This window comes from Buteo buteo, chromosome 12, assembly GCF_964188355.1.
Source record: "Buteo buteo chromosome 12, bButBut1.hap1.1, whole genome shotgun sequence".
Classification (NCBI taxonomy): domain Eukaryota; kingdom Metazoa; phylum Chordata; class Aves; order Accipitriformes; family Accipitridae; genus Buteo; species Buteo buteo.
Genome location: NC_134182.1, coordinates 7,658,022 through 7,682,840, shown reverse-complemented (window position 1 = coordinate 7,682,840; position 24,819 = coordinate 7,658,022). Strand labels below are relative to the sequence as shown.

Genomic DNA, 24,819 nt, shown 5'->3' with positions numbered 1-24,819 from the left:
GGAATTGGAGGAAAGGGACGTGCGGCCCCTTATTGAAGCAGAAGGGCACGCGGGTCCGCACGGTGGGAGCCCCCGGGGTGCTGTTTGCATGGCCCCTTGGTCGGGACCCGAGCTGGGCGAGTTGCAAGCTAAGTTTTCGTGCAAGCCGGGCGAAAGCGAGACTGAGTATTTGTGGCGAGTTTCTCTAATGGGGGAGGATCGGATACTGGGGAGCGATGCTGAAGCGAGAGGTTCCTGGGGCCCGGGAGCGTTTCCGAGTGCCGGACCGGCAGGTGATCAGTGGATAACGTCCCGAGCAGCCTCCTGGGCTGGGGCTGTGAAGCCCAGGGAGGGAGGAGAATCTGTCCCTAGCCGGGAACAGGGACCGTCGCAGTTACCGGAGGGCCGCAGGCAGGTTGCCCACCCGGCGGGGAGCGGTCTCGAACTGGCGGCCGTCGGGCCGGAACTCCGATCCCGGAAGGGACGCTCTCTGCCGGAAGGCCCCGGCACTGGGCGCAGCCCGGGCCGTGGTGCAGGGGCAGTCCGCCGGCGGCGGCCGGGGGGGGATTGCTGGAGGGGCAGGCTGGAGACCGGAGGGAAGGGGGCAAAGCTGGAGACCGGAGGGAAGGGGGGAAAGCTGGAGACCCGAGGGAAGGGGGGAAAGCTGGAGACCGGAGGGAAGGGGGGAAAGCTGGAGACCCGAGGGAAGGGGGCAAAGCTGGAGACCGGAGGGAAGGGGGCAAAGCTGGAGACCGGAGGGCCGCAGCAGCAAGCCCGCCCCCTCGGGAGGAGAAACGGGACCCTTTCGCGGCACTGCCGGAGGAGCGGGAAGGGCTAAAACACGAGAAGCTGCGGTTTGGGGTTCAGGCCGCCCAGTCCGCATGGGGAATAGCTGCCGGTGGTCTGCTGATAAGGAGCCTTACATACACGTTTCTGTGGGTCCAGGATGGAAGAGCTTAGAATTCTTCATCGATACAGGAGCCCAAATTAGTGTTTTAAACGATCGGCAAGCTAGTGAGCTGGGAATTAAGCGATCCAGAAAGGCTATAAACGTTAGAGGAGTAAGAGGGGCGACAGGAAAATGGCCCATAGCTCGAACCCAGCTTGGGTTACCAGGGCAGAAGACAATGACAGCTGTGGAAGTGGCGTTAAGCCCCTGTGAGGGAAATATACTGGGATTTGATGTGCTGGCAGGCAGACAATGGGACCGACCCAATGGTAGGGTGTGGGGCTTCAGGGGCAGGGGGGCAGAGGCTGTTGATGTGAGAAACTTAGAGGTTGCTCCTGCACTACCACAGTCTAAGGTAACCCGTGTCCCTGAAGACCACTTCCAGCTGCGGCCAAACGGGGCATTTCAGAATTTAATAATGATCTGGAGAAAAGAGAGATCGTCAGGTACACACATTCTCCTTATAATTCTCCTGTTTGGCCAGTCCGTAAATGAGATGGAAGGTGGCGACTAAGAGTTGATTACAAGAGATTGGACAGTAATACCCCACCATTAACTTCTGCCGCCCCAAGTATTACCTCAGGGATTGCCCAACCTCTCTATGACTTGCTCCAAAAAACCTGAAAGTGAGATTGGACTTTGCAACATACGGAAGCTCTTAACACTCTGAAAGATGAGCTTAAGGCTTGCCAGAGACTAGGTCCATTGCACCCACGAGATCCCTTAAGGGTGGAATGGGGATGTGCTGACCATGCCTCATACTGTGGTGTGTTTCAAAAGGGGCCACAGGGCCCAGCCAGGCCCTTATTATTCTCTTCCACTGCATTTAAAGAGACGGAGCGAGGATATTGAGATTGGGAGAAGGGGACTCTTTCCCTCACTAGAGCAGCTAAAGAGGCTGAAAAGCTGCCTACTTCACGGGATGTTATAGTACAGGGTCCTTTCCCACTCTTAAATGCAATCCTCGGTGGGTCACCTCCTCCAGAGGGAGTAGCCCAAAAGGCCACAGTTAGGAAATGGTATGCATACCTCGAAGGGATAAGCCAGTTGCTCCCACTAAAGGAGGGTCCGACTAAGGTTTTCAAACTACAGCAACCTGTAAACCCTGACCCAACCTTGCTGGGTCAACCGTATAAACCTTCTCCGATTGAGGAGGCACCCGAATTTGTGGCAGGCTTGGGTGTGCAGGGAGTGTAGTTCACGGATGCATCTGCCTGTCGAGTGGGATCGAAACGGCAGTATAAAGCAGTGGCATTGGAGATTGGTACTGGGAAGACAGTCAAAGAAGAGGGGGAAGGTGGTGCACAAGTAGGAGAACTACAGGCTTTATTACTGGCCGTAGAGAATGGTGCTCCCATCGTCTGTACTGACTCTTAGGCAACCTTTAAGGGTGCTACAGAGTGTCAGTGGGAATCTACTAAGTGGGAAGTAGGTCATGCGAAAGTGTGGAGGACAGAGGACTGGCAACGTCTCCTGGCAAGAGGGAGATGCCGACCTTTAAAGGTGGGATGGGTGAAGGAAGGAACATGCTTGGGATGGAACCCCAGCTGCGAAATGGAATCGGCAGGTGGACCACCTGGCCCAAATCAGGACAGTCACCGGTGAGAAGGAAGGTTTGGATAGACTAGCAGAATGGTTGCATATCAAAGCAAGCCGCTCAGGGAAAGCAGATCTCTCTTATGAATGCCGATCTCGGGGCCGATCTCAGTGTCTATGAAAACCCGTGAAGCAATTCTTACAGCTCGCCCACAATGCCGAATAAGGCTTAAAGCTAATCACCCAAACCAAGCTGCGGCCCAGCATATCAGACAAGGCAAGGCTCTTGGGAGCACGTGGCAGGTTGATTACATTGGTCTTCTGAGACCATCTCATGGGAGTGGAAAGACTCACCACATCAGTGCCCGGTGGATAATACCGGACTTCTAACCCTGTGACCCGGTTTTAAGACCGAGGCCTAGTTTGTGCTTTTATACAGGACCATGAAGGAACGAGTCATTCCAGTCCTTTTGCTGACAGTGATGACGGTGACAGGCGTGGATGGTGAAGATCTGGATGATAACGTCGTGGCAAAATGATGGACGTTAATATATCCCGAGTCCCTGAGCTCGCCTGAGAGCAATGTGACAATTATAGTTGGAGGTTCAGATTGGATGGGGGAGGAGGTTGTACTCATGTTGTTTATAGTTGGTCACCAGGTGCAGCAAATGCTGGTTCAGTATGAAACACCAGACGTGACTATATCCTCCAACTGACCCACGGGATCACGGGGTGGAGTTGGAATGGTACTACACTATGCCCTGAAATTCCGTGGGGGCAACTGTGTGTGGTACTCGAGGAACATCGATAGAGCACCCTAGAACTGAGTTTACAGCTATCAACCTTAGCCAACGCTACATCAACCAATTTGGGGACTCTCAAACAATCGGTTATAACGTATCGGTAAAATGACTATCAAAAATTGGGCAGTATTGGATTAGACGCCAAAGAAAGAGAAGGGTATATGTAAAGTTTTGAACACCTCAGTGGACACCTGCTGTGTTCACTCCAAATGTGTCAATGTGGCCTCAAGCCTAAATCAACGAGAGAATACAGCAAGAGACTCAGAGGCAATTGCTTCTGCACCAGGGACCAACTGGTTGGGAAAACTTTTGATGTGTTCAGATCTTCTTTCACGGGGCAGGCAACTAGCCCTCTCTAATCTTTAATAATGCTTGTAGTTATGATTACTGTAATCTAGACCAGAAGGGAACAAGGACCCACAAGGAGCATCAAACTCACCAAACTGCACCCCCTTTTATCTTTGGAGGCAAGAGGTGACTGTACCACCACTCCAGAGAAACCAGTTGAATCATGACTGTGGTCAAGGGGTGGATTGTGGCAGTACATTCCCCCCCCCAGCCCCCACCCCCCAGCCCCCATCCTGCCAGCAGGAAACAAAACTTCTCTGGGAAGGGAGAAGGGGAAGGAATCCTGTGACCAGCTATGAGCACAGAGTGACAGAGGAAAGACTTTCCCTGGGGAAGAGGCACCAGGGAGCGGGTGAGGTGGAGGAAAGCTTCGCCGCAGTTTTGGCTGTAGGTGGAGAGCTCTGGATCAGCGAGAAATTCTACGTCTTCCGTAGCATGGCACAGGTACCGAGTCTTCTGCTGGTACCAAGTAGAGGCAGAACGTCAGGCAAAGTGGCTCATTGAATGGGAATGATCTAGAGGAATTTACGTGGCTGTTACAAGCCCCAAAGTTGCATCTTTTTTCTCTAGTCCTTTCTTTTTTGGAAGGGGGTGGCGGGAGGGGCATGGATAGATGGAAGATAATTTATCTTCATACCTACAAAAACCCGCATTGTAGCAGTCAAGGTAGAAGACGCCTTTCTCTCGTACCTTTTCTTTTCTGAACAGGGAGAGCTCAATCTGCTGATCAATAGCCCACTGAGTTCAATAGACACCTTGGATTTTTACCCTTTGGCTCAAGAGCTAGATGCAACCTCCTGCCATTGGTGTTAGCACGACTAATGCAGTAATCTGCGATCTTCTCCCTAATAATCTAGGCTACATACTACCGAACGCTCTGTGCGAGAGTAGAACCTGAGTTGCACATGACATCAGCAGTGTGAAGAGCTGTGACATTCAAATGAGGAATGAGACCTATTTTGAACACCTTTTAATAGCTTGCAGGAACAACAAAGGGGAAGCGCTGTGTATAAATAATGCAAAAACCCCACGTGGGTTTTCCCCCTAAATTTCTGACCCTGCTGTGACAAGGGATGTCCTAGGCCCCCCCTGGGCTGCACTATGGGGGACCTGTTCACACGCACTGGGATCTGGGAGATGGGGCAGAGCGGACCCTCCGGCAGCTTGCAGGTGGCACAGAAGCGGGAGGAGAGGCTCCTGCGCCGGAGGGTCCTGCTGTCAAGCCGGGGGATCTGGAGCGGCTGGAGAAAGGGGCTGACGGGAACCTCCTGTAGTTCCCCAAGGGGAAGAGCAAAGTCCTGGAGACCTGGGGACGAAGAAGCCCTTGCGCCAGTAAATGCTGGGGGACACCCAGCTGGAAAGCAGCCGTGCAGACACCTGGGGTGATGGTGGACGCCAAGTGGAGCGACTTCGAGCCAGAAAAGTGCCCCTGGGGCAAAGGCGGCTCCCTGCCTCCTGGGCTGCAGGAGGCAAAGCGTTGGCAAGAGGTGGAGGGAGACGGTCCTTCCCCTCTGCTGGGTCCGTCCAGCCCGCCCGGGGGTCCCCAGTGCCAGGCAGAGGCGGCCATATTGGAAAGAACTCTCCCCCCGGTGCCCCTCCCACTTTCCGTTGGGCTTAGAATGTTGGTCGTTGGGCTTAGAATGTTGGTCGTTGGTCTTAGAATGTTGGTCGTTGGGCTTAGAATGTTGGTCGTTGGGCTTAGAATGTTGGTTGTTGGGCTTAGAATGTTGGTCGTTGGGCTCAGAATGTTGGTCGTTGGGCTCGGAACGTTGGTCAGTTGGAGCCCACGGCCGCCAGAGACAGCAGCACGGAGCTGTGCTGGCACGCAGGAGCGCTGGGAGGAGGCAGGATCTGGCCGAGCAGCACCTCGCCGGCACCGGCACCTCGCCTCCCATCCCCGCTGTCGCCGACTGGCCCGCGTCCTCGGTCCACGGCGAGGGTCCTCCTCTCCCGGGCAGGATGGGCCAGGCCAACTGCTGCTGCGGCTCCAGGTGGGCTCTCCCTGTGCCTCGGGGGCACGGCCGGGACCCGCGGCAGCGGCGGCGGCGGCGGCCTTTCTCATGCCCGCCGCTCTCTGCTCTGCAGGGAGGCTCTCACCGACGCCGAGCCGGTGCTGAGCACGGACGTGCGGCTGACCCGGGGCCGCAAGAGGAGCGAGAGACGCCTTCTCCTCCTCCAGGAGGAACTGGTGATCGCCAAGTTGCAGTAAGACCCTCGGAGCCCAGCTGCCTTTCCCCCAGCCCTGGCCCTGGCCCTGGCCCCGGGGCAGGGACACCCCGGCCCCAGCCCCAGGCCCCGGCCCCTTGGTGGGTGCTGGAGGCGCCCATCGCTGTCCGTCCGTCCGTCCGTCCGTCCGTCCCAAGGGCAGGCGGGGGACAGGGCTCTGCCCGGGGGGACCCCCAGGAGGCCACCTCCAGCTCACCGCCTGCCTCTCCTCTCTGCTCTCTGCAGCCGCGGCACCAGCCTGCGCCCACAGCTCCGCCTGGCCCTGGACCAGCTGTGGGTGCTGAGCGGCGGAAAGGAGGCGGCGGGGGACGAGGAAGAGGAGGAAGGCGGCGATGAGGACGGGACCTCCATCCTCCTCGTCTGGCCCAGCGGCTCCTGCGTCGCCACTTTCCCGTGAGTGCCACGGCCGGGCGGGAGACGTTCCCAAGCACGCCCGCGCCATCGTGAGAACGGCCTCTGCCCTGCGTGCAGAGCCTGGGCAGGGAGCGAGCAGCACGCCGGCAGGGAGGGATGGGGGCGTGGGCAGGTCCCGCATCCCCTTTGGGTCCCCAGAAGGGGAGGGCGAGAGCAGCTGCTCTGGCAGGACACGGGGAGCCAGGGCTCGGGCAGCGCCTCCTCCGTCCTGCCCCAGGGGGCTTCGTCCCGCTCCGGCGTCCTTCCTGCCCCGCGGGGCTTCGTCCCGCTCCGGCGTCCTTCCTGCCCCGCGGGGCTTCGTCCTGCTCCGTCCTGCCCCGCGGGGCTTCGTCCCGCTCCGGCGTCCTTCCTTCCCCGCGGGGCTTCGTCCCGCTCCGGCGTCCTTCCTGCCCCGCGGGGCTTCGTCCCGCTCCGGCGTCCTTCCTGCCCCGCGGGGCTTCGTCCCGCTCCGGCGTCCTGCCCCACGCGGCAGGGCTGCGCAGGTGCCCGCCTCTGCCCACGGGCTGGGGGGCAGCGGGGCCTGACGCTGGTTCTCCTCTCTTTCTGCAGCTCCCGGGCGCTGAAGGAGCTGTGGGTGGGCACGCTGCTGGGGTAAGCCGCGGGGATGCTGCAGGTGCAGCCGGACGGGGGAACGCAGCTCCCCAGCTGGGGAGAGGTGCCCCCGCGGCTGCCGGCAGCTCTTGCCGCACGAGGGAGAAGAGGCGGCTCGGGGCTCAGCCAGCTCTCTCCCTGCCCCTTCCCGGCGCACAGGACACCCGAGGGAGCCAAGAGAGCCCGGGGGACGGCTGTCCCGTCCGTCAGGCTCCTGGAGAAGGAGCTGGGCCGCCGCCACGCCGTGAGTGCCTGCCCGGTCTGGGCTCTGCCCCCGAGCCCTGGTCCTCCAGCCGAGCGAGCGGCAGAGGCATCGCTGCTCACCTGCCTCCGCTCCTTCTCTCTTGCCCAGCGGAGGACGTTCAGCGCCGGGAGCCTGGAGAGGATGGTGGAGGGCCAGGCCGAGGTGAGAAGGGCCGCCTTTCGCCCGCCTCTGGCACGTGCGGCCAGTGGGGTGAGGGATGGAGGGAAGGGTGGTGCCGCTCGGGGAGCGGAGAGGGCTGGGGAGCCGCCGGGAATGCCGGCACATCCTGGCCGGCGGTGCTGGGGGGAAACCTGCCCCGCGGGGCAGAGAGCCCGGGAGGGCAGAGGGTCCCGGCTCTGCCGCGCTCAGGCTGCCGGTGCCGGCTGGCAGCTCGCCGGGCCGGCGGCCCGTTGCGCCGCGGGGCTGCTCTCTGAGCGCAGCCTGGTTCTTGCAGGCTGGTCCCAAGCAAGGGCCTCCGACGGTCCCGCCGAGCAGCGGAGGGGGACTTTGCCACGCACCGGGTGAGTTTCGGGAAGAACGGTGAGCTCCTGCAAGCGCTGGAGCTGTGCTCACTTGTCCCTCGAGTGTCGCCATGCAGGTTGGGCAGCCCGAGGCAGGACGTCACCTCCAGGAGGAAGGACGGACGTCACCTCCAGGAGGAAGGACGGACGTCACCTCCAGGAGGAAGGACGTCACCTCCAGGAGGAAGGACGTCACCTCCAGGAGGAAGGACGGCACCTCCAGGAGGAAGAACGTCACCTCCAGGAGGAAGGACGTCACCTCCAGGAGGAAGGACGGACGTCACCTCCAGGAGGAAGGACGTCACCTCCAGGAGGAAGGACGGACGTCACCTCCAGGAGGAAGAACGTCACCTCCAGGAGGAAGGACGTCACCTCCAGGAGGAAGGACGTCACCTCCAGGAGGAAGGACGGACGTCACCTCCAGGAGGAAGGACGTCACCTCCAGGAGGAAGGACGGACGTCACCTCCAGGAGGAAGAAAGACGTCAGACACCCGCTGGGCAGCGGCCGCTGGACGTGGTTCTGCGGGGACACGGAGCCTCTGCTGCTGCCCACAGCTTGGAGGAGGACAGGGCGAGGGCTGGGCCAGGCTCTCCTCTCCTGGTGGCGTGCCGGCTCTCAGGAGCCTCCCGACTGGAGCTGCTGAGCCGGAGCTCAGAGTTCCAGCTGCTGGCTCCCTGCCCGTCCTGCTGCACCGCTCAGCACCACGCTGCGGGCAGGGCAGGCCCCGGGAGCACTGGCCCGGCGGTCTCCGCTGACGGGCTCTTGCTCGGCTTTCCTTTGCAGCAGGAGGGAGCAGCAGCAGCAGGAGGAGGAAGAGGAGGGGGCTGCCCTGGCCCTTTGCTCGTCGGAGGACCCCGGCCGCTGCCCAGGCGCCAGGGCAGGCGGGCTCCGGCTGCAGCAGGGCGCTCTTTGGCCAGCCCCTGGCAGCCCTCTGCGGGGAGGACGGCTCCCTGCCCCGGCCCATCCAGGTAAGCCAGCCTGGCCGGGGGGGTCCCCAGCCCTCCAGATGCTCCCTAGAGGCAGGCGGTGGGAGCCCTCCCTCCGGCTGCTCCACAGGGCGTCCCCAGGAGCTGCGGGGATGGCGGCTTGGGCTCTTCACCCCCAGCGAGGAGCCCGCTCTGGGGCAGTGCTCTGGCCACCGCTGGCGGAAGGCAGCTCCTCGGCCAAGCAACTGTCCTCCTGCCTCTCCCGCAGGAGCTGCTGGCTGTCCTGCGCCGGGAAGGACCCTCGACGGAGGGGATATTCCGCAGAGCCGCCGGCGGGACCGAACTTCGGGAGCTGCGGGAGGCCCTGGACCGCGGCGCACGCGTCGACCTGGGAAGCCAGCCTGCGCTCCTGCTGGCCGCCGTCTTGAAGGTGAGCGCTTCTGACCTGCGGCTGGAGGAGCTCCTGGCCGGCCTGGCAACTTCAAAGGCTCACCCGGAGCCCTTGGCATTGCAGGACTTCCTCCGAAGCATCCCCGACAAGCTGCTCGTCAACAGCCTCTACGAGGACTGGATGCAAGCCATGGAGAGGACCGGCAAGGAGGAGAAGCTCTGCGAGCTGAAAGCGTAAGTGCGGGCAGCAGCCCGCCTGTTGAGCAGGGACGGGGAGAGACTTGCCTGCAAAGGGACGGTCTCCTTCCAAAGCTGCGTCTTCTGGCAGCTTGCTGTTGCTGGGGTGGGCTTAGATTTCGGGGAAAGGGCGTGGAGAGGGAGCCTTCCCTTGCCTGGGCTTGGGTGCAATCAGGAGCTGGGAAGCAACGCCGTGCGTCCTTCCTGAGGTGCAGGAGCACCGACCGCTGGCTGAGAGCACCTGGAGCCGCCGGCTCCCCCCTGCCTTGGGCAAGCTTCGGGGACGGCTGTGGGCAACGTCTGCTCTATTCACGTCGAGCTCCCGTTCCCTCAGGGTGGCCGAGAAGTTGCCTGCAGCCAACCTCCTCCTCCTCGAGCGGCTGCTCTCGCTGCTCCAGCACGTCGGCCACAACGCAGCCACCAGCAGGATGACCGCCAGCAACCTGGCCATCTGCCTCGGGCCAAACCTGCTGAGCCCACCCGACGAGGACCTGCTCCCGCTCCAGGCCATGCTGGAGGTGACCGAGAAGGTGCGCTGTGTTGGCAAGCCGGCTGCAGCCTTGCCGGCCCATCAGAGCTTGGCTGCGCAGAGGTCCCTGGCTGCCTCCTCCCTTGAGCAAATGCCGGTGGGGCGGCTGCCCGCAAAGGCAGCCCCACAGCCACAGCCGTCTGTGCAGAGGCAAGGGGCGCGAGTGGGAAAGGCTGCTTGGGACAACTTCAGGCAGCTGGGTTGAGACCAAGGGCTTGGTGTGTGCAGGTGAACACGCTGGTGGAGTTTATGATTGAAAATTGCGGCGACATCGTTGGGGAGGAGGTGGCTGGCCGCTCCCCTCCATCAGCCGGGGAGTCGCCAGCCCCCACGGACGGAGCCACAGGTATGAGGAGGAACTGAGGGCTGTCCCAGGCTGGGGCTCGGGATACCAGAAACCTCAACGGCAAGAAGAAAACCGGTGTAGGGCTTGGGGTGGCTTTTGCTTTACTTCCGTGCCTTACTTCCAAGGCGTCACTGCTGCACATGGTTTTGCTTTCTAGAGCTGCCTTTGGAAGAGCAAAGTGGCCCTGCAGGCAGAGCAGACCAGGGCCACCAGGCAGAAGCCATTCTGCACGCATCCCCCTCTCTGGACGTCCTCAAAGGAGCTGGGGGAGACACGGTGGCGCAGTCCCAAACGACAGAGGTATGTCAGCTCCGCTCCACAAGCACCGTGACAGCGTCTCTCGGGTAGGAGGGTAGTTTCTGAGGAGGCCAAGTAGCTGCTGGGCCTCCTCCGGCCAGCCGACGGCTTGTGCGTTTGGGGTTCCTCCTCCTCCTCCCCCGCGGAATCGTACGTTGTGCGGAAAACTGGAAAGGTCCTTTCTCAAATGCGTTAGGCATGGGCTTAATCCAACCAAATACCTACAAAAAGACAGCGGGGAGTAGCTGCCAACTTGAGAGGGCTTTTGCTCAGATCCTACTTCATCACAGTTTCATCAAGTCTGTTTTGGGGCGGGGGGACTGTGCGAAACGTGGACGATGCAAAGCAGCATCTTCCCCGGAGAGCTAAGGTGGCAATTTGGCAAGCAGTGCCTTACTACTCCAGGCCGTCCCTTGCCACCCCTTCACTCCGACATTTCTGGTTTAGGCACCTCCAGCTTTGCCTGCAGCCACCCTCGAGAGCACGGCAGAGCCCCTGCTACGCCCGCAGCAACTGGGCAGCCTTTCAGAGGAAAGAAGGTAAAACGAGTCACTTTTTGGCTTAAAATCAGAACTGTCCCCGCTGCATCGTGGCCTTACCTATCTAAGCACACCGTGGGATGGAAAGGTTTGCAGGCTCTCCCCGGGACGAGGAAAAGAGAAGAAACCGAAGGAGGACACAGGCCTGGGGAGATGAAGGCTGTGCCGAAAACAAGAGGAGGAAGAGAGAAAAGGGATCGGGGGATCGCAAACGGAAGAGATGCAGGAAGGTCCGGCAGGTCAGGAAGCCCAGGTGTGTACCAGGCTCTGCTGCCCATCTTTCCCAACTCTCAGCACTGCTCTAAGTCAGGCCAACCCGCTGGCAAGGCACGGCGAGGGATGGTGCTGCGCAGGGTCTGGCAAGAACCCCGTGGCCGCTCCCCAGGGGCTCCCCATCGAGCCCTGCTGCGTGGCACAGGGGCCCTGTGCATCTCTGCGCGCGCACAGCTCTCTAAGGGCATTCCCCGTGGGGATAAGGCGCCAGAGCCCTCCCCTCGGCAGTGCCAGCCGTAGCTCGCTCTCTTCTGGGCTAGGAGCAATTCCTCGTCAGCGGTGTTCCCCAAAGAGAGGGCAACCAAACCCTGCCTCTTCCTGCCGCTGTGCATTCAGCAGCGCTCTCTGCCTCTGTCCTTGTAGGTGCCGTTTTCCTGGTACTGGCTGAACCCCTGTGAGCCCTGGGCCCGCCCCCCCCCGCGGTTGATGTTCTCAATAAAACGGTTTTTCTCTCTTCTGACTGTGTCCGCTATCGGCTGTTCTGGAGCGGGCAGCTGCTGTTTGGGGATGACCCCTCGGGGAGGACTTTGGGATCGTGCCTTGTCCCAGCATCCTTGCCGGCGGGCACGAGGGCTGAGTTCAGGTGCTTTAGGAGTGAAAGCAAGGCACAGAGTTGCACAGGAGGGTGGCGGTTGGAAGGGAGCTGTGGAGGTCGTGCAAGCCCTCTGCTCAAGCAGGCTCCCCTAGAGCAGGTGGCCCAGGACCCCGTCCTGGTGCGTTTGGGCTATCATCTCCCTTAGAGCAGGTTGCCCAGGACCCCGTCCTGGTGCGTTTGGGCTATCATCTCCCTTAGAGCAGGTTGCCCAGGACCCCGTCCTGGTGCGTTTGGGCTATCATCTCCCTTAGAGCAGGTTGCCCAGGACCCCGTCCTGGTGCGTTTGGGCTATCATCTCCCTTAGAGCAGGTTGCCCAGGACCCCGTCCTGGTGCGTTTGGGCTATCATCTCCCTTAGAGCAGGTTGCCCAGGACCACGTCCTGGTGCGTTTGGGCTATCATCTCCCTTAGAGCAGGTTGCCCAGGACCCCGTCCTGGTGCGTTTGGGCTATCATCTCCCTTAGAGCAGGTTGCCCAGGACCCCGTCCTGGTGCGTTTGGGCTATCATCTCCCTTAGAGCAGGTTGCCCAGGACCCCGTCCTGGTGCGTTTGGGCTATCATCTCCCTTAGAGCAGGTTGCCCAGGACCACGTCCTGGTGCGTTTGGGCTATCATCTCCCTTAGAGCAGGTTGCCCAGGACCCCGTCCTGGTGCGTTTGGGCTATCATCTCCCTTAGAGCAGGTTGCCCAGGACCCCGTCCTGGTGCGTTTGGGCTATCATCTCCCTTAGAGCAGGTTGCCCAGGACCCCGTCCTGGTGCGTTTGGGCTATCATCTCCCTTAGAGCAGGTTGCCCTGGACCCCGTCCTGGTGTGTTGGGGCTACCTCCCTTAGAGCAGGTTGCCCAGGACCCCGTCCTGGTGCGTTTGGACTATCATCTCCCTTAGAGCAGGTTGCCCAGGACCCCGTCCTGGTGCGTTTGGGCTATCATCTCCCTTAGAGCAGGTTGCCCAGGACCCCGTCCTGGTGTGTTGGGGCTACCTCCCTTAGAGCAGGTTGCCCAGGACCCCGTCCTGGTGCGTTTGGACTATCATCTCCCTTAGAGCAGGTTGCCCAGGACCCCGTCCTGGTGCGTTTGGGCTATCATCTCCCTTAGAGCAGGTTGCCCAGGACCCCGTCCTGGTGCGTTTGGGCTATCATCTCCCTTAGAGCAGGTTGCCCAGGACCCCGTCCTGGTGCGTTTGGGCTATCATCTCCCTTAGAGCAGGTTGCCCAGGACCCCGTCCTGGTGCGTTTGGGCTATCATCTCCCTTAGAGCAGGTTGCCCTGGACCCCGTCCTGGTGTGTTGGGGCTACCTCCCTTAGAGCAGGTTGCCCAGGACCCCGTCCTGGTGCGTTTGGACTATCATCTCCCTTAGAGCAGGTTGCCCAGGACCCCGTCCTGGTGCGTTTGGGCTATCATCTCCCTTAGAGCAGGTTGCCCAGGACCCCGTCCTGGTGTGTTGGGGCTACCTCCCTTAGAGCAGGTTGCCCAGGACCCCGTCCTGGTGCGTTTGGACTATCATCTCCCTTAGAGCAGGTTGCCCAGGACCCCGTCCTGGTGCGTTTGGGCTATCATCTCCCTTAGAGCAGGTTGCCCAGGACCCCGTCCTGGTGCGTTTGGGCTATCATCTCCCTTAGAGCAGGTTGCCCAGGACCCCGTCCTGGTGCGTTTGGGCTATCATCTCCCTTAGAGCAGGTTGCCCAGGACCCCGTCCTGGTGCGTTTGGGCTACCTTTCTTAGAGCAGGTTGCCCAGGACCCCGTCCTGGTGCGTTTGGGCTATCATCTCCCTTAGAGCAGGTTGCCCAGGACCCCGTCCTGGTGTGTTGGGGCTACCTCCCTTAGAGCAGGTTGCCCAGGACCCCGTCCTGGTGCATTTGGACTATCATCTCCCTTAGAGCAGGTTGCCCAGGACCCCGTCCTGGTGCGTTTGGGCTATCATCTCCCTTAGAGCAGGTTGCCCAGGACCCCGTCCTGGTGCGTTTGGGCTATCATCTCCCTTAGAGCAGGTTGCCCAGGACCCCGTCCTGGTGCGTTTGGGCTATCATCTCCCTTAGAGCAGGTTGCCCAGGACCCCGTCCTGGTGCGTTTGGGCTATCATCTCCCTTAGAGCAGCCCCAGGAGCTCCGAGCGAGGGCCAGACGTAGGCAGACACGGTGGCCAGGAAGGGCTGAAGGTCCTTATGCAGCCACCGTCACCTGCAGCTTGCTGCTCCCTGCGGCCGTCACCCTTGCACAGCGAGTGCCGGGCAGTTTCTGCAGAATCCCCTCACTCGTGGCAACGGTATAAACCCAAGCGCCGTGCTGGGCGGTAGGAATGCGTCAGCTCGCCCCAAAAAGCTTTGGAAGCCGGACTGCTGAGGCTTTTGTGCGCCCCGGTGTGATACAGGGGACGCCCGCGCCCTGAGGGAGGAGGAGGGATGAGCGCTCTCCCCATCCGTCCGTCGGTAGGTAACTCTTTTGCTCACAGGTTGTGGTGGTTTAAGCCTGGCCGCTGGCTGAGCACCACACAGCCGCTCGCTCCCTGCCCCCTAGGGGGATGACGGGGACAATCTGGAGGGTAAAAGGGAGAAAACTCACGGGTTCAGGTAAAGGCAGTTTCATATTTAAACTAAAAATTGTAATTTTTTTTTTTTTTAAAAACGAACCTAGAAAGGGAAGTGAAACTAAAGCCCGTGAAAAACAAGGGATGCAAAGGAAAGCACTTGCTCTCCACCGGCCGACCGATGCCCAGCAAGGGCAGCCCCCGCCAACCTCCACCCCCACTCCCAGTTTTATTGCTGATCACAGTGGCGTGGGCTGTGGGATGTCCCTCTGCTCTGTCGGGGTCAGCTGTCCTGTCTGCGTCCCCTCCCAGAGCCTTGTGCACCCCCAGCCTGCTCGCTGGCGGGCAGTCAGGGAGCAGAAAAGCCCCCGAGGCTGTGCAGGCACTGCTCAGCAGGAGCTCACGCAGCCCTGCCGTAGCAACACCGTTCCCAGTGCAAATGCAGAACATAGCCCCGTGCAAGCTACGAGGAAGAAACTGAACTCTGTCCCAGCCCAAACCAGTACACCGGGGCAGCAGTTACCAGTTGCGAGTCAGGAATGAGAGAATGTGTCAGCTGGAAACTTCAGGAGCTGCGCGGTGAGCGAGAGAAATCACCTGTTCGAGTGCTCTGTACAGAGGGGCTCGAGCCCTTGTTTGCCGTGGTTGGTTGTTTCCTTTCCTAAGGAGCTCCTAAAATCCAGCTGAGTAGACAGAGTACTTTGTCCTGTAAATGGGACAGATCTGGCTGGGAAGGGCAGAGGAGAGGCGCTCTCTTACGTGACGTGACACAGTAAATCTGGGATGCATGCGGAGCAATGCAGAAAGCACGAAAGACGGAGCTGGTGTTGAACAGCTGGGCTCAAGGAACAAAGACGGAGTGGTGGGGAAAGTCCGTCTCTGGACTCTGTCACCAAGGTGCACCCTCTTGCTCCCTGTCCCCTAACAAGAGGTAGCCTTCCCATGCTGGAAAGAGGCAGGACGCGCTCTGGTCATCCTCATGGCAGTGGCCCAGGGAGAGCTGCGGGCAGAGGGAGGGACCGACCGTGGATGCCCCAGGCACGAGGAAAGCCACACACTGCCCTGGGCAAGGCACAGTGGCTTAGGAACCTCCTTCCGAAGCAGATGGCAACACGGCATTCGTGCTGATTGGCAACCCCGGCCGCCAGTGCCTCCCCACAAAACCGCTGGCCGCCAAGCAAAGACCAGCGCTGTTGAGCACTGGAAGGCAGGACCGCACGCAGGACAAGGAAATGCAAACGCTTGCGATGCCCCGTTCCCCCCTGCCACAAGAACTCATCATAGGGTCACATCTCGGGACTGATTTTGCTCCCTCTTCAAACTCTCCTGGCCTTCGTGAGGCCGTGCCAGTCCTTCGGGCTGCTCTAGGATCTGCCAGTCCTCCTGGGCCATGATGGTCCTAGCGAGAGCAGCCTTCAGATGTCCCAGGCCCTGGAGACCCGGGCAAAAGGCTGGAGCAGAGGAGAGGTACCCTTGGTGCGAGAGGATCTGCTTAGATCATCAGGCGGGAGGCGAATCACACACATGGACTGCAAAGCAACATGGCCCATAGAAAAAGCTTTGCTTAGCTTGAGATTGCCCAGGGGCGTTTAATTGGAATTCAGCCCTTGCCAGCGGGAAAGACACATGCCCTGCAAGCACAGGCCGGGGCATGAGACCTTGACTGGGGCTAGGGAATAAATATGTCCGGGGACCTCCACGATTCCCCCAGCCCCCAGACTGGTGGCTGGAAGATGGGAAGGTCAAAGGACCCTGATGGGAGCCCTGCAGGGCCCCATCCGTTGGACCAATGGGCACCTTCCCTTGCCACACAGAGCAACTCATGGCCTGGGAAAGGGATGCTCGGGAGAGTTTCTGGCAAATCTCTGGAGATGAACTTCTCCCTGCCCCTCTCCCAGGGGGTTTCTCAGCTCTGGTGCCCTTCCCAAGGACAGGCACCACAGGCGGGTGCAGCCAGCATTAAAGGAAAGAACAGGCAGCAGCCACAGCGGTCAGCATGGTGGGAAAGCCAACAATAAATCCTTATCACTCAAGTGTGATAAAGCTGTAATAACCAAGTGTGCTGCTCCACGGGCAGGAGTATTCCTGCCTAAGCTCACCACACATTTCATGTCCGTGTGGCTTTCGGCAGGAGATGAACGGATCCTCAGTGCCGGTGGTTGCTCCCCTCTTTCAGTGAAAATTGCAGATTTTCTTCCTGTTGGACCTGCCCCAATTCCACTCTCTTGGGGACTGCAAGCTGGCGCAGCACGTGTGCCAGAGACATTCCCACCGCTGGGCTGGTGTCCACAAAGAGGAGTCTGCCTTTAGCCACGGTGGTCATTTCCAGGGAAAACAGCTCGGTTTGTTGACCAGGACCCTATGTGGACAACAGAAGAGCAGGGATGCGGACATTTGCCACGAGTCCAGCGGAGCAGGTTGCAGCCCGCTGTGGCTTTCTGTGCCGCTGGGCCTGTGGGGACAAAGGATGAAACCTGAATTGCCTACATGAAAGAGAGCTATCGCTAGCCTCGTGCAACGGCACTGTTACGGATGCACGACTAACCAAATCCTACAGGTGTTAAAACTCAGATTTATTCTTCTGCAAAAGTTAGCTAGAAGTCCGGTAATATTTTATAAAACCACAGGCTCAATGATGTGGAGAGAATTAATGCTGCATGACCGACTTAAGAATCCCCGAGATTTAAAGTGATGGCTCAAAACGGGCATGTCACTCCCCTAAAAGCTGAGGGCTCTCTCCCTCGAGGAGTTACCTCGGGCAGTGCCCCGACCCGAGGGGGAGTCCCCGACTGCAGACCCGCTGCTCCCAGGAGGACTGATTCCCACATGTCCACATGGGCGCACAAAAGCCTCAGCAGTCCAGCTTCCAAAGCTTTTTGGGGCGAGCTGACGCATTCCTACCGCCCAGCACGGCGCTTGGGTTTATACCGTTGCCACGAGTGAGGGGATTCTGCAGAAACTGCCCGGCACTCGCTGTGCAAGGGTGACGGCCGCAGGGAGCAGCAAGCTGCAGGTGACGGTGGCTGCATAAGGACCTTCAGCCCTTCCTGGCCACCGTGTCTGCCTACGTCTGGCCCTCGCTCGGAGCTCCTGGGGCTGCTCTAAGGGAGATGATAGCCCAAACGCACCAGGACGGGGTCCTGGGCAACCTGCTCTAAGGGAGATGATAGCCCAAACGCACCAGGACGGGGTCCTGGGCAACCTGCTCTAAGGGAGATGATAGCCCAAACGCACCAGGACGGGGTCCTGGGCAACCTGCTCTAAGGGAGATGATAGCCCAAACGCACCAGGACGGGGTCCTGGGCAACCTGCTCTAAGGGAGATGATAGCCCAAACGCACCAGGACGGGGTCCTGGGCAACCTGCTCTAAGGGAGATGATAGCCCAAACGCACCAGGACGGGGTCCTGGGCAACCTGCTCTAAGGGAGATGATAGCCCAAACGCACCAGGACGGGGTCCTGGGCAACCTGCTCTAAGGGAGATGATAGCCCAAACGCACCAGGACGGGGTCCTGGGCAACCTGCTCTAAGGGAGATGATAGCCCAAACGCACCAGGACGGGGTCCTGGGCAACCTGCTCTAAGGGAGATGATAGCCCAAACGCACCAGGACGGGGTCCTGGGCAACCTGCTCTAAGGGAGATGATAGCCCAAACGCACCAGGACGGGGTCCTGGGCAACCTGCTCTAAGGGAGATGATAGCCCAAACGCACCAGGACGTGGTCCTGGGCAACCTGCTCTAAGGGAGATGATAGCCCAAACGCACCAGGACGGGGTCCTGGGCAACCTGCTCTAAGGGAGATGATAGCCCAAATGCACCAGGACGGGGTCCTGGGCAACCTGCTCTAAGGGAGATGATAGCCCAAACGCACCAGGACGGGGTCCTGGGCAACCTGCTCTAAGGGAGATGATAGCCCAAACGCACCAGGACGGGGTCCTGGGCAACCTGCTCTAGGGGAGATGATAGCCCAAACGCACCAGGACGGGGTCCAGGGCAACCTGCTCTAAGGGAGATGATAGCCCAAACGCACCAGGACGGGGTCCTGGGCAACCTGCTCTAAGGGAGATGATAGCCCAAACGCACCAGGACGTGGTCCTGGGCAACCTGCTCTAAGGGAGATGATAGCCCAAACGCACCAGGACGGGGTCCTGGGCAACCTGCTCTAAGGGAGATGATAGCCCAAACGCACCAGGACGGGGTCCTGGGCCACCTGCTCTAAGGGAGGTAGCCCAAACGCACCAGGACGGGGTCCTGGGCCACCTGCTCTAAGGGAGGTAGCCCAAACGCACCAGGACGGGGTCCTGGGCAACCTGCTCTAAGGGAGATGATAGCCCAAATGCACCAGGACGGGGTCCTGGGCAACCTGCTCTAGGGGAGCCTGCTTGAGCAGAGGGCTTGCACGACCTCCACAGCTCCCTTCCAACCGCCACCCTCCTGTGCAACTCTGTGCCTTGCTTTCACTCCTAAAGCACCTGAACTCAGCCCTCGTGCCCGCCGGCAAGGATGCTGGGACAAGGCACGATCCCAAAGTCCTCCCCGAGGGGTCATCCCCAAACAGCAGCTGCCCGCTCCAGAACAGCCGATAGCGGACACAGTCAGAAGAGAGAAAAACCGTTTTATTGAGAACATCAACTGCGGGGGGGGGCGGGCCCAGGGCTCACAGGGGTTCAGCCAGTACCAGGAAAACGGCACCTACAAGGACAGAGGCAGAGAGCGCTGCTGAATGCACAGCGGCAGGAAGAGGCAGGGTTTGGTTGCCCTCTCTTTGGGGAACACCGCTGACGAGGAATTGCTCCTAGCCCAGAAGAGAGCGAGCTACGGCTGGCACTGCCGAGGGGAGGGCTCTGGCGCCTTATCCCCACGGGGAATGCCCTTAGAGAGCTGTGCGCGCGCAGAGATGCACAGGGCCCCTGTGCCACGCAGCAGGGCTCGATGGGGAGCCCCTGGGGAGCGGCCACGGGGTTCTTGCCAGACCCTGCGCAGCACCATCCCTCGCCGTGCCTTGCCAGCGGGTTGGCCTGACTTAGAGCAGTGCTGAGAGTTGGGAAAGATGGGCAGCAGAGCCTGGTACACACCTGGGCTTCCTGACCTGCCGGACCTTCCTGCATCTCTTCCGTTTGCGATCCCCCGATCCCTTTTCTCTCTTCCTCCTCTTGTTTTCGGCACAGCCTTCATCTCCCCAGGCCTGTGTCCTCCTTCGGTTTCTTCTCTTTTCCTCGTCCCGGGGAGAGCCTGCAAACCTTTCCATCCCACGGTGTGCTTAGATAGGTAAGGCCACGATGCAGCGGGGACAGTTCTGATTTTAAGCCAAAAAGTGACTCGTTTTACCTTCTTTCCTCTGAAAGGCTGCCCAGTTGCTGCGGGCGTAGCAGGGGCTCTGCCGTGCTCTCGAGGGTGGCTGCAGGCAAAGCTGGAGGTGCCTAAACCAGAAATGTCGGAGTGAAGGGGTGGCAAGGGACGGCCTGGAGTAGTAAGGCACTGCTTGCCAAATTGCCACCTTAGCTCTCCGGGGAAGATGCTGCTTTGCATCGTCCACGTTTCGCACAGTCCCCCCGCCCCAAAACAGACTTGATGAAACTGTGATGAAGTAGGATCTGAGCAAAAGCCCTCTCAAGTTGGCAGCTACTCCCCGCTGTCTTTTTGTAGGTATTTGGTTGGATTAAGCCCATGCCTAACGCATTTGAGAAAGGACCTTTCCAGTTTTCCGCACAACGTACGATTCCGCGGGGGAGGAGGAGGAGGAACCCCAAACGCACAAGCCGTCGGCTGGCCGGAGGAGGCCCAGCAGCTACTTGGCCTCCTCAGAAACTACCCTCCTACCCGAGAGACGCTGTCACGGTGCTTGTGGAGCGGAGCTGACATACCTCTGTCGTTTGGGACTGCGCCACCGTGTCTCCCCCAGCTCCTTTGAGGACGTCCAGAGAGGGGGATGCGTGCAGAATGGCTTCTGCCTGGTGGCCCTGGTCTGCTCTGCCTGCAGGGCCACTTTGCTCTTCCAAAGGCAGCTCTAGAAAGCAAAACCATGTGCAGCAGTGACGCCTTGGAAGTAAGGCACGGAAGTAAAGCAAAAGCCACCCCAAGCCCTACACCGGTTTTCTTCTTGCCGTTGAGGTTTCTGGTATCCCGAGCCCCAGCCTGGGACAGCCCTCAGTTCCTCCTCATACCTGTGGCTCCGTCCGTGGGGGCTGGCGACTCCCCGGCTGATGGAGGGGAGCGGCCAGCCACCTCCTCCCCAACGATGTCGCCGCAATTTTCAATCATAAACTCCACCAGCGTGTTCACCTGCACACACCAAGCCCTTGGTCTCAACCCAGCTGCCTGAAGTTGTCCCAAGCAGCCTTTCCCACTCGCGCCCCTTGCCTCTGCACAGACGGCTGTGGCTGTGGGGCTGCCTTTGCGGGCAGCCGCCCCACCGGCATTTGCTCAAGGGAGGAGGCAGCCAGGGACCTCTGCGCAGCCAAGCTCTGATGGGCCGGCAAGGCTGCAGCCGGCTTGCCAACACAGCGCACCTTCTCGGTCACCTCCAGCATGGCCTGGAGCGGGAGCAGGTCCTCGTCGGGTGGGCTCAGCAGGTTTGGCCCGAGGCAGATGGCCAGGTTGCTGGCGGTCATCCTGCTGGTGGCTGCGTTGTGGCCGACGTGCTGGAGCAGCGAGAGCAGCCGCTCGAGGAGGAGGAGGTTGGCTGCAGGCAACTTCTCGGCCACCCTGAGGGAACGGGAGCTCGACGTGAATAGAGCAGACGTTGCCCACAGCCGTCCCCGAAGCTTGCCCAAGGCAGGGGGGAGCCGGCGGCTCCAGGTGCTCTCAGCCAGCGGTCGGTGCTCCTGCACCTCAGGAAGGACGCACGGCGTTGCTTCCCAGCTCCTGATTGCACCCAAGCCCAGGCAAGGGAAGGCTCCCTCTCCACGCCCTTTCCCCGAAATCTAAGCCCACCCCAGCAACAGCAAGCTGCCAGAAGACGCAGCTTTGGAAGGAGACCGTCCCTTTGCAGGCAAGTCTCTCCCCGTCCCTGCTCAACAGGCGGGCTGCTGCCCGCACTTACGCTTTCAGCTCGCAGAGCTTCTCCTCCTTGCCGGTCCTCTCCATGGCTTGCATCCAGTCCTCGTAGAGGCTGTTGACGAGCAGCTTGTCGGGGATGCTTCGGAGGAAGTCCTGCAATGCCAAGGGCTCCGGGTGAGCCTTTGAAGTTGCCAGGCCGGCCAGGAGCTCCTCCAGCCGCAGGTCAGAAGCGCTCACCTTCAAGACGGCGGCCAGCAGGAGCGCAGGCTGGCTTCCCAGGTCGACGCGTGCGCCGCGGTCCAGGGCCTCCCGCAGCTCCCGAAGTTCGGTCCCGCCGGCGGCTCTGCGGAATATCCCCTCCGTCGAGGGTCCTTCCCGGCGCAGGACAGCCAGCAGCTCCTGCGGGAGAGGCAGGAGGACAGTTGCTTGGCCGAGGAGCTGCCTTCCGCCAGCGGTGGCCAGAGCACTGCCCCAGAGCGGGCTCCTCGCTGGGGGTGAAGAGCCCAAGCCGCCATCCCCGCAGCTCCTGGGGACGCCCTGTGGAGCAGCCGGAGGGAGGGCTCCCACCGCCTGCCTCTAGGGAGCATCTGGAGGGCTGGGGACCCCCCCGGCCAGGCTGGCTTACCTGGATGGGCCGGGGCAGGGAGCCGTCCTCCCCGCAGAGGGCTGCCAGGGGCTGGCCAAAGAGCGCCCTGCTGCAGCCGGAGCCCGCCTGCCCTGGCGCCTGGGCAGCGGCCGGGGTCCTCCGACGAGCAAAGGGCCAGGGCAGCCCCCTCCTCTTCCTCCTCCTGCTGCTGCTGCTCCCTCCTGCTGCAAAGGAAAGCCGAGCAAGAGCCCGTCAGCGGAGACCGCCGGGCCAGTGCTCCCGGGGCCTGCCCTGCCCGCAGCGTGGTGCTGAGCGGTGCAGCAGGACGGGCAGGGAGCCAGCAGCTGGAACTCTGAGCTCCGGCTCAGCAGCTCCAGTCGGGAGGCTCCTGAGAGCCGGCACGCCACCAGGAGAGGAGAGCCTGGCCCAGCCCTCGCCCTGTCCTCCTCCAAGCTGTGGGCAGCAGCAGAGGCTCCGTGTCCCCGCAGAACCACGTCCAGCGGCCGCTGCCCAGCGGGTGTCTGACGTCCTTCTTCCTCCTGGAGGTGACGTCCGTCCTTCCTCCTGGAGGTGACGTCCTTCCTCCTGGAGGTGACGTCCGTCCTTCCTCCTGGAGGTGACGTCCTTCCTCCTGGAGGTGACGTCCTTCCTCCTGGAGGTGACGTTCTTCCTCCTGGAGGTGACGTCCGTCCTTCCTCCTGGAGGTGACGTCCTTCCTCCTGGAGGTGACGTCCGTCCTTCCTCCTGGAGGTGACGTCCTTCCTCCTGGAGGTGACGTTCTTCCTCCTGGAGGTGCCGTCCTTCCTCCTGGAGGTGACGTCCTTCCTCCTGGAGGTGACGTCCTTCCTCCTGGAGGTGACGTCCGTCCTTCCTCCTGGAGGTGACGTCCGTCCTTCCTCCTGGAGGTGACGTCCTGCCTCGGGCTGCCCAACCTGCATGGCGACACTCGAGGGACAAGTGAGCACAGCTCCAGCGCTTGCAGGAGCTCACCGTTCTTCCCGAAACTCACCCGGTGCGTGGCAAAGTCCCCCTCCGCTGCTCGGCGGGACCGTCGGAGGCCCTTGCTTGGGACCAGCCTGCAAGAACCAGGCTGCGCTCAGAGAGCAGCCCCGCGGCGCAACGGGCCGCCGGCCCGGCGAGCTGCCAGCCGGCACCGGCAGCCTGAGCGCGGCAGAGCCGGGACCCTCTGCCCTCCCGGGCTCTCTGCCCCGCGGGGCAGGTTTCCCCCCAGCACCGCCGGCCAGGATGTGCCGGCATTCCCGGCGGCTCCCCAGCCCTCTCCGCTCCCCGAGCGGCACCACCCTTCCCTCCATCCCTCACCCCACTGGCCGCACGTGCCAGAGGCGGGCGAAAGGCGGCCCTTCTCACCTCGGCCTGGCCCTCCACCATCCTCTCCAGGCTCCCGGCGCTGAACGTCCTCCGCTGGGCAAGAGAGAAGGAGCGGAGGCAGGTGAGCAGCGATGCCTCTGCCGCTCGCTCGGCTGGAGGACCAGGGCTCGGGGGCAGAGCCCAGACCGGGCAGGCACTCACGGCGTGGCGGCGGCCCAGCTCCTTCTCCAGGAGCCTGACGGACGGGACAGCCGTCCCCCGGGCTCTCTTGGCTCCCTCGGGTGTCCTGTGCGCCGGGAAGGGGCAGGGAGAGAGCTGGCTGAGCCCCGAGCCGCCTCTTCTCCCTCGTGCGGCAAGAGCTGCCGGCAGCCGCGGGGGCACCTCTCCCCAGCTGGGGAGCTGCGTTCCCCCGTCCGGCTGCACCTGCAGCATCCCCGCGGCTTACCCCAGCAGCGTGCCCACCCACAGCTCCTTCAGCGCCCGGGAGCTGCAGAAAGAGAGGAGAACCAGCGTCAGGCCCCGCTGCCCCCCAGCCCGTGGGCAGAGGCGGGCGCCTGCGCAGCCCTGCCGCGTGGGGCAGGACGCCGGAGCGGGACGAAGCCCCGCGGGGCAGGAAGGACGCCGGAGCGGGAAGAAGCCCCGCGGGGCAGGAAGGACGCCGGAGCGGGACGAAGCCCCGCGGGGCAGGACGGAGTGGGACGAAGCCCCGCGGGGCAGGAAGGACGCCGGAGCGGGACGAAGCCCCGCGGGGCAGGACGGAGCAGGACGAAGCCCCGTGGGGCAGGAAGGACGCCGGAGCGGGACGAAGCCCCGCGGGGCAGGAAGGACGCCGGAGCGGGACGAAGCCCCCTGGGGCAGGACGGAGTGGGACGAAGCCCCGCGGGGCAGGAAGGACGCCGGAGCGGGACGAAGCCCCGCGGGGCAGGAAGGACGCCGGAGCGGGACGAAGCCCCGCGGGGCAGGAAGGACGCCGGAGCGGGACGAAGCCCCCTGGGGCAGGACGGAGGAGGCGCTGCCCGAGCCCTGGCTCCCCGTGTCCTGCCAGAGCAGCTGCTCTCGCCCTCCCCTTCTGGGGACCCAAAGGGGATGCGGGACCTGCCCACGCCCCCATCCCTCCCTGCCGGCGTGCTGCTCGCTCCCTGCCCAGGCTCTGCACGCAGGGCAGAGGCCGTTCTCACGATGGCGCGGGCGTGCTTGGGAACGTCTCCCGCCCGGCCGTGGCACTCACGGGAAAGTGGCGACGCAGGAGCCGCTGGGCCAGACGAGGAGGATGGAGGTCCCGTCCTCATCGCCGCCTTCCTCCTCTTCCTCGTCCCCCGCCGCCTCCTTTCCGCCGCTCAGCACCCACAGCTGGTCCAGGGCCAGGCGGAGCTGTGGGCGCAGGCTGGTGCCGCGGCTGCAGAGAGCAGAGAGGAGAGGCAGGCGGTGAGCTGGAGGTGGCCTCCTGGGGGTCCCCCCGGGCAGAGCCCTGTCCCCCGCCTGCCCTTGGGACGGACGGACGGACGGACGGACGGACAGCGATGGGCGCCTCCAGCACCCACCAAGGGGCCGGGGCCTGGGGCTGGGGCCGGGGTGTCCCTGCCCCGGGGCCAGGGCCAGGGCCAGGGCTGGGGGAAAGGCAGCTGGGCTCCGAGGGTCT

General features: G+C 61.9%; 2 protein-coding genes across 2 annotated transcripts; one reads left to right on the top strand and one right to left on the bottom strand.

The window, feature by feature from the left end:
• Positions 1–5,258: 5,258 nt before the first annotated feature.
• LOC142037687 (uncharacterized) lies at positions 5,259–11,594 on the top strand. The gene is made up of 16 exons (XM_075042168.1): positions 5,259–5,606; positions 5,701–5,820; positions 6,067–6,234; positions 6,805–6,846; positions 7,006–7,090; positions 7,199–7,252; positions 7,545–7,611; positions 7,689–7,781; positions 8,719–8,969; positions 9,054–9,163; positions 9,501–9,696; positions 9,924–10,041; positions 10,199–10,341; positions 10,786–10,877; positions 10,966–11,130; positions 11,514–11,594. Exons 1-16 carry the CDS (start codon positions 5,575–5,577, stop codon positions 11,536–11,538), a joined length of 1,761 nt encoding a protein of 586 aa, XP_074898269.1. The 5' UTR covers positions 5,259–5,574; the 3' UTR covers positions 11,539–11,594.
• A 7,283-nt stretch (positions 11,595–18,877) lies between these two features.
• Positions 18,878–22,085, bottom strand: LOC142037559 (T-cell activation Rho GTPase-activating protein-like; the record flags this gene model as incomplete). The annotated part of the gene is made up of 9 exons (XM_075042016.1): positions 18,878–18,958; positions 19,342–19,506; positions 19,595–19,686; positions 20,131–20,273; positions 20,431–20,548; positions 20,776–20,971; positions 21,309–21,418; positions 21,503–21,664; positions 21,891–22,085. Coding segments are annotated over 9 exons (1,206 nt in total), but the record flags the coding sequence as incomplete, so codon positions are not given.
• Positions 22,086–24,819: the final 2,734 nt, after the last annotated feature.